Source organism: Lampetra planeri, unplaced genomic scaffold, assembly GCF_965212315.1.
Source record: "Lampetra planeri unplaced genomic scaffold, kcLamPlan1.2.h2 scaffold_1190, whole genome shotgun sequence".
Taxonomy (NCBI): Eukaryota; Metazoa; Chordata; class Hyperoartia; order Petromyzontiformes; family Petromyzontidae; genus Lampetra; species Lampetra planeri.
The window spans coordinates 23,070-31,447 of record NW_027613905.1 but is presented as its reverse complement, the minus strand read 5'-3'; the positions used below and the strand labels follow the sequence as shown (position 1 = coordinate 31,447).

At 55.2% G+C, this 8,378-nt stretch overlaps 1 protein-coding gene across 1 annotated transcript; it reads left to right on the top strand.

Moving 5' to 3' along the window:
• Positions 1-402: 402 nt before the first annotated feature.
• On the top strand, positions 403-3,663 carry HCCS (holocytochrome c synthase). Its single transcript, XM_078621851.1, has 4 exons — positions 403-554; positions 931-1,050; positions 2,500-2,586; positions 3,426-3,663. Exons 1-4 carry the CDS (start codon positions 406-408, stop codon positions 3,661-3,663), a joined length of 594 nt encoding a protein of 197 aa, XP_078477977.1. The 5' UTR covers positions 403-405.
• Positions 3,664-8,378: the final 4,715 nt, after the last annotated feature.

Here is an 8,378-nt window from a genome sequence, read left to right as displayed (position 1 = left end):
ACTCACCCCACCCACCCACTCACCCACCCACTCCCCACCCTCCCACCCTCCCACTCACCCACCCAACCACCCACCCACCCCACCCACTCACCCACCCACTCACTCCACCCCTCCCACCTACTCACCCACCCACCCTCCCACCCACCCACCCACCACCCCCCACCCACTCCACCCATCCCACTCACCCACCCACCACTCACCCACCCACTCACCCACCCACCCACTCACCCACCCACTCACTCTCCCTCTGACCCACCCACTCACCCACTCACTCTCCCACGCACTCACACCACTCACTCACCCACCCACCCACTCACCCACCCACTCACCCACCCACCCACCCACTCACCCACCCACCCACTCACCCACCCACCCACCCTCCCACTCACCCTCCCACCCACCCAGATGCCACCACCGAATCAGCTACCGGCACCGGACCAGCCGTTCCCACTGCCCACGTTGAGGGAAGAATCTACGATTCCTCGAGCCGGTAGCAGCGCCAACTGGGTCTACCCCTCCGAGCAGATGTTCTGGAACGCCATGCTGCGCAAAGGGTGTGTCTGTGTGTGTCTGTGTGTGTGTGTGTGTCTTTGTGTGTGTGTGTCTGTCTGTGTGTGTCTGTGTGTCACTGTGTGTGTCTGTGTGTGTGTGTGTCTGTGTGTGTGTCTGTGTGTGTCTGTGTGTGTGTGTGTCTGTGTGTGTCTGTGTGTGTCTGTGTGTGTCTGTGTGTGTGTCTCTGTGTGTGTCTCTGTGAGTCTCTGTGTGTGTCTCTGTGTCTCTGTGTGTCTCTGTGTGTGTCTCTGTGTGTCTCTGTGTGTGTCTCTGTGTGTCTCTGTGTGTCTCTGTGTGTCTCTGTGTGTCTCTGTGTGGCTGTGTCTCTGTGTGTTGTTGATGTTGTTGATGTTGTTGATGTTGTTATTGTTGTTGTAGGTGGCGCTGGAAGGATGACGACCTAGACCCGGGCGACATGACCAACATCATCCGCATCCACAACACGACCAATGAGCAGGCCTGGCTCGAGATACTCAAGTGGGAGGCCCTGCACATCAAGTACGATCAGTCAGTCAGTCACTTAGTCAGTCAGTTAGTCAGTCACTCAGTCACTCAGTCAGTCACTCAGTCACTCACTCAGTCAGTCAGTCAGTTAGTCAGTCACTCAGTCACTCACTCAGTCAGTCAGTCACTCACTCACTCACTCAGTCACTCACTCAGTCAGTCACTCAGTCAGTCAGTCACTCAGTCACTCACTCAGTCAGTCACTCAGTCAGTCACTCACTCAGTCAGTCACTCAGTCAGTCAGTTAGTCATTCAGTCAGTCAGTCACTCACTCAGTCACTCACTCACTCAGTCACTCACTCAGTCAGTCACTCAGTCAGTCACTCAGTCAGTCAGTCACTCAGTCAGTCACTCAGTCAGTCAGTCAGTCACTCAGTCAGTCAGTCAGTCACTCACTCAGTCACACAGTTAGTCACTCAGTCACTCACTCAGTCACTCAGTCACTCACTCACTTAATCACTCACTCAGTCACTCACTCAGTCACTCACTACGATCAGTGACTGAGTGACTGAGTGAGTGACTGACTGAGTGACTGACTGAGTGACTGACCGAGTGACTGAGTGAGTGACTGAGTGACTGACTGAGTGACTGACTGACTCACTGACTGACTGAGTGACTGAGTGAGTGAGTGACTGAGTGACTGAGTGAGTGACTGACTGAGTGACTGACTGAGTGACTGAGTGAGTGACTGAGTGACTGACTGAGTGACTGACTGACTCACTGACTGACTGAGTGACTGAGTGAGTGAGTGACTGAGTGACTGACTGAGTGACTGACTCACTGACTGACTGACTGAGTGAGTGGGTGAGTGACTGAGTGACTGACTGAGTGAGTAGGTGAGTGACTGACTGACTGAGTGACTGACTGACTGACTGAGTGACTGAGTGAGTGGGTGAGTGACTGAGTGACTGACTGACTGAGAGGGTGAGTGACTGAGTGACTGACTGACTGACTGAGTGAGTGTCTGTGTGTCACAGGGAGTGAGTGACTGAGTGAGTGAGTGACTGGGTGAGTGACTCACTGAGTGAGTGACTGAGTGAGTGACTGAGTGAGTGACTGAGTGACTCACTGAGTGTCTGTGTGTGTGTCTGTGTTGTGTGTGTGTCACTGTGTGTGTGTGTGTGTCTGTGTGTGTGTGTCTGTGTGTTTGTGTCTGTGTGTGTGTCTGTGTGTGTGTGTGTGTCTGTGTGTGTGTCTGTGTGTGTCTGTGTGTGTGTCTGTGTGTGTGTGTGTGTCTGTGTGTGTGTCTGTGTGTGTGTCTGTGTGTGTGTGTCTGTGGGTGTGTGTGTCTGTGGGGTGTGTCTGTGTGTGTGTGTCTGTGTGTGTCTGTGTGTGTGTCTGTGTGTGTGTCTGTGTGTGTCTGTGTGTGTGTCTGTGTGTGTGTGTTTGTGTGTGTCTGTGTGTGTGTCTGTGTGTGTGTGTCTGTGTGTGTGTGTGTCACAGGGAGTGTCCGTGTGGACCCACTTTGGTTCGCTTTGGTGGCAAGGCAAAGGAATACTCACCACGCGCACGGATACGTCACTGGCTGGGGTACTCACCAACTCACTCACCACTCACTCACCAACTCACTCACCAACTCACTCACCAACTCACTCACCAACTCACCCACCCACTCACCAACTCACTCACTCACCCACCCACCCACCCACTCACCCACCCACCCACCCACCCACTCACCCACCCACTCACCCACCCACTCACTCACCCACCCACCCACCCACCCACCCACCCACCCACTCACTCACTTACTCACTCACTCACTCACCCACCCACCCACCCACCCACCCACCCACCCACCCACCCACCCACCCACCCACTCACCCACCCACTCACCCACCCACCCACTCACTCACCCCACCCACCCACCCACTCACCTACCCACCCACTCACTCACCCACCCATTCACCCACCTACCCACCTTCTCTGCAACCCACTAACCCACCCACCCCACCCACTCACTCACTCACTTACTCACTCACCCACCCACCCACCCACCCACTCACCCACCCACCCACCCACCCACCCACTCACCCACCCACTCACCCACCCACTCACTCACTCACTCACCCACTCACCAACCCACCCACTCACCCACCCACCCACTAACCCACTCACTCACTCACCCACCCCACTCACCCACCCACCCACTAACCCACTCACTCACTCACTCACCCACTAACCAACCCACCCACTCACTCACCTTCTCTCCAACCCACCCACTAACCAACCCACCCACCCACCCACTCACCCACCCACCCACTCACCCACCCACCCACCCCACCCACTCACTCATTCACCCATTCACCCACCCACCCACCCACCTTCTCTGCAACCCACTAACCCACCCACCCACCCCCCCCCCCCACCAGCTACGAACTCCCGTTTGACCGCCACGACTGGGTGGTGGACCGCTGTGGTCGCGAGGTTCGCTACGTCATTGACTACTACGACGTGGGCGCCGTGGATTCGGGCTCCGTGCGTTTCTCCACACTCGACGTTCGGCCCGCCCTGGACTCGATGCAGGCTGCCTGGGACAGGTCAAGGGTCGCCGTGTGGCGGTGGCGCTACCAGCGGGGTGGTGAGGGGGGTGGTGAGGGGGGGTGGTGAGGGGGGGTGGTGAGGGGGGTGGTGGTAAAGCTCGCTAGAGCGGGAGTTATTCGCTCGCTCGCTGAGTCAGTCAGTCGCTCAGTCAGTCAGCCACTCACTCAGTCACTCACTCACTCAGTCAGTCAGTCAGCCACTCACTCAGTCACTCACTCACTCAGTCAGTCACTCAGTCAGTCAGTCAGTCACTCAGCCACTCACTCAGTCAGTCACTCGCTCACTCAGTCAGTCAGTCAGTCAGTCGGTCACTCAGCCACTCACTCAGTCACTCACTCACGCGCTCAGTCAGTCAGTCACTCGCTCAGCCACTCGCTCGCTCAGTCAGTCACTCACTCAGTCACTCAGTCAGTCACTCAGTCAGTCACTCACCCACTCACCTACTCACTGACCTACTCACCTATACACTCACCTACTCATAACCTACTCACTCACCCACTCACCCACCCACTCACTCACCCACCCACTCACTCACCTACTCACCTATACACTCACCTACTCACTCACCTACTCATCACCTACTCACCTACTCACCCACCCACCCACTCACTCACTCACCCACCCACCCACTCACCCACCCACTCACCCACCCGCCCACTCACCCACCCACTCACTCACCCACCCCACTCACTCACCCACCCACCCACTCACCCACCCACTCACTTACCCACCCACCCACTCACCGACCCACCCACTCACCCACCCACCCACCCACCCACTCACCTACCCACCCACTCACCCACTCACTCACTCACCCACCCACTCACTCACCCACTCACTCACCCACCCCACTCACTCACCCACTCACCCACTCACTCACTCACCCACTCACCCACTCACCCACTCACTCACCCACTCACTCACTCACCCACCCACCCACCCACTCACCTACCCACCCACTCACCCACTCACTCACTCACCCACCCACCCACTCACTCACCCACCCACCCACCCACCCACTCACCCACTCACCCACTCACCCACTCACTCACCCACCCACCCACTCACCCACCCACTCACCCACTCACCCACTCACCCACTCACTCACTCACTCACCCACCCACCCACCCACCCACTCACCCACTCACCCACTCACTCACCCACTCACTCACTCACCCACCCACCCACCCACTCACCTACCCACCCACTCACCCACTCACTCACTCACCCACCCACCCACCCACCACTCACTCACCCACCCACCCACCCACCCACTCACCCACTCACCCACTCACTCACCCACCCACCCACTCACCCACCCACCCACCCACCCACCCACCCACTCACCCACTCACCCACTCACTCACTCACTCACCCCCCCACCCACCCACTCACCCACTCACCCACTCACTCACCCACTCACTCACTCACTCACTCACCCACCCACCCACCCACCTCACTCCACTCACCCACTCACTCACCCACTCACCTCACTCACTCACTCACTCACTCACCCACCCCACCCACCCCACTCACCCACTCACTCCACCCACTCACCCACTCACTCACTCACTCACCCACCCACCCACCCACTCACCCACTCACCCACTCACTCACCCACTCACTCACCCTCCCACCCACTCACCCACTCACCCACTCACCCACTCACCCACTCACTCACCCCACCCACTCACTCACCCACCCACCCACCCATTCAATCATTCAGTCAGCTTGCTGAGTCACAGCTATTGAGCTCATGAGTCAGCAGACACAGAGACACAGAGCGGAGTGACATCTCTGAACAAACACAGCGACAGAGAGATAAGAGAGGGGGGATTGGAGGGGGCACCATCCGTGTCTCTATGGGAGTTTGTGGGTCTCTGTGTGGTGAGTCTGTGGGTCTCTGTGTGGTGAGTCTGTGGGTCTCTGTGTGAGTCTGTGGGTCTCTGTGTGCGTCTGTGGGTCTCTGTGTGAGTGAGTCTGTGGGTCTCTGTGTGAGTGAGTCTGTGGGTCTCTGTGTGAGTGAGTCTGTGGGTCTCTATGGGAGTTTGTGGGTCTCTGTGTGATGAGTCTGTGGGTCTCTGTGTGATGAGTCTACGGGTCTGTGTGGTGAGTCTGTGGGTCTCTATTGGAGTCTGTGGGTCTCTGTGTGAGTCTGTGGGTCTCTATGTAGTGGTGGTGAGTCTGTGGGTTTCTGTGTGAGTGATGAGTCTATGGGTCTCTGTGTGAGTGAGTCTGTGGGTCTCTGTGTGGTGAGTCTGTGGGTCTCTGTGTGAGTCTGTGGGTCTCTATGTATTGGTGGTGAGTCTGTGGATCTCTGTGTGAGTGATGAGTCTATGGGTCTCTGTGTGAGTGAGTCTGTGGGTCTCTATGGGAGTTTGTGGGTCTCTGTGGGTCTCTGTGTGAGTGGTGAGTGTGGTGGTGGTGAGTCTGTGGGTCTCTGTGTTGTGAGTCTGTGGGTCTCTGTGTGGTGAGTCTGTGGGTCTCTGTGTGAGTGAGTCTGTGGGTCTCTGTGTGAGTCTGTGGGTCTCTGTGTGGTGAGTCTGTGGGTCTTTGTGTGGTGAGTCTATGGATCTCTGTGTGGTGAGTCTGTGGGTCTCTGTGTGAGTGAGTCTGTGGGTCTCTGTGTGGTGAGTCTGTGGGTCTCTGTGTGGTGACTCTGTGGGTCTCTGTGTGGTGAGTCTGTGGGTCTCTGTGTGGTGAGTCTATGGGTCTCTGTGTGAGTCTGTGGGTCTCTGTGTGGTGAGTCTGTGGGTCTTTGTGTGGTGAGTCTATGGATCTCTGTGTGGTGAGTCTGTGGGTCTCTGTGTGAGTGAGTCTGTGGGTCTCTGTGTGGTGAGTCTGTGGGTCTCTGTGTGGTGACTCTGTGGGTCTCTGTGTGGTGAGTCTGTGGGTCTCTGTGTGGTGAGTCTATGGATCTCTGTGTGGTGAGTCCTGTGGGTCTCTATGTGGTGAGTCTGTGGGTCTCTGTGTGAGTGAGTCTGTGGGTCTCTGTGTGAGTGAGTCTGTGTGGTGAGTCTGTGGGTCTCTGTGTGGTGAGTCTGTGGGTCTCTGTGTGAGTGAGGTTCATGCTTACATAACAGCAGCGCTGTTATACTCACTCTCCCACCCACTCACCCACCCACTCACCCACCCTCTCACCCACTCACTCATCCACCCTCTCACCCACCCACCCTCTCACCCACCCACCCTCTCACTCACCCACTCACTCACCCACCCTCTCACTCACCCACCCACCCCACTCACCCACTCACTCACCCACTCACTCACTCACCCACTCACCCACCAATTCACTCACCCACTCACCCACTCACTCACTCACTCAGCCACCCATTCACCCACTCACCCACTCACTCACCCACCCTCTCACCCACTCACTCACTCACTCTCCCACCCACCCACCCACTCACCCACTCACCCCACCCACCCACTCACCCACCCCACTCACCCACCCACCCACCCACTCACCCACTCACCCACCCACTCACCCATCCACACAGCAACTTTGCTGTAGTTGCGATCGGAATTAAAAACTTTAAAAACTCAAATAAAGAAACCAAACAGAACGTGGTGGTGGTGTTTGTCGTACTGCGTTAATCATCAACCCCATCTCGGCTCGCCGCTGTGCAAAAGAAGAAGATACGGTGAGATAGAGAGCGAGATGGGGAGTGAGATAGGGGGAGGGAGAGAGGGGATAGAGAGAGAGGGGATAGAGAGAGAGGGGATAGAGAGAGAGGGGATAGAGAGAGGGGATAGAGAGAGAGGGGGATAGAGAGGGGGGGGGGGGGGGGTAAGAGCTTGAAATATTTCATTTAAACGGGGGGGGGGGAGGGGGGGGCACACAAAGCAAATCATTGAAAAAAAAAAACACGAAATGATGAACGAAAGTAAAATAAATCAATAGGGAGAGACCGAGAGATAGGGAGAGAGAGACAGAGGGAAAAAATATATATACATGTAAAAAGAAATAACAAAGAAAAAGAAATAACAAATAAAGAAAAATAAATAAACAGATTAAAGAAAAAACGGAAAAAATAAAGAGAAAGAAAAAAATCTATGAAAATGACAAATAAAAAAGTAAAGACAAAAAGAAACCAAAGATAATAAAAAAAGAGAGAGCGAGAGAGAGGGAAAAAATATAAAAGAAAAAAAAGATGAAATAAAAAGAATGAGAAAAAAACGAAAAAAATAAAGATAAGAAAAATAATGAAAAAGAAAAAAAAAGTTAAAATAAAATAAGAAAAGAGAAAAAAAACGAAAGCATAACAAAAGAGAGAGCGAGATAGGGGGATAGAGAGCGAGATAGGGGGATAGAGATGGGGTGGGTGGTGAGCGAGTTATTTGTCTTATCAGGCCGTGAGCACACACACACAGGAGATAAGTTGGGTTAGCTCGCTGTGGGAGCATCGGGAGAGACGGTGGGAAAGGTGGACCACAACCACCACCTCAACCACCTCAACCACAACCTCACCCACCCACCAGCTCACCTACTCAGTCGTTCACTCACCCATGCACTCATCCACCCACTCATTCACTCACCCACCCACTCACTCGTTCACCCACCCATTCACTCACCCACTCACACACTCACCCACTCACCCATTCACTCACCCACTCACTCACCCACTCACTCATCCACCCACTCATTCACTCACCCACCCACTCATTCACTCACCCACCCACTCACTCGTTCACCCCACCCACTCATTCACTCACCCACTCACACACTCACCCACTCACCCATTCACTCACCCACTCACTCACCCACTCACTCATTCACT

Coding starts and splice junctions, on each gene's coding strand:
- HCCS (XM_078621851.1), top strand. CDS start 406: ATGCCACCACCGAATCAGCTACCGGCACCGGACCAGCCGTTCCCACTG. Junction 555..930: donor AACGCCATGCTGCGCAAAGG/GTGTGTCTGTGT, acceptor TTGTTGTTGTAG/GTGGCGCTGGAAGGATGACG. Junction 1,051..2,499: donor TGGGAGGCCCTGCACATCAA/GTACGATCAGTC, acceptor TGTGTGTCACAG/GGAGTGTCCGTGTGGACCCA.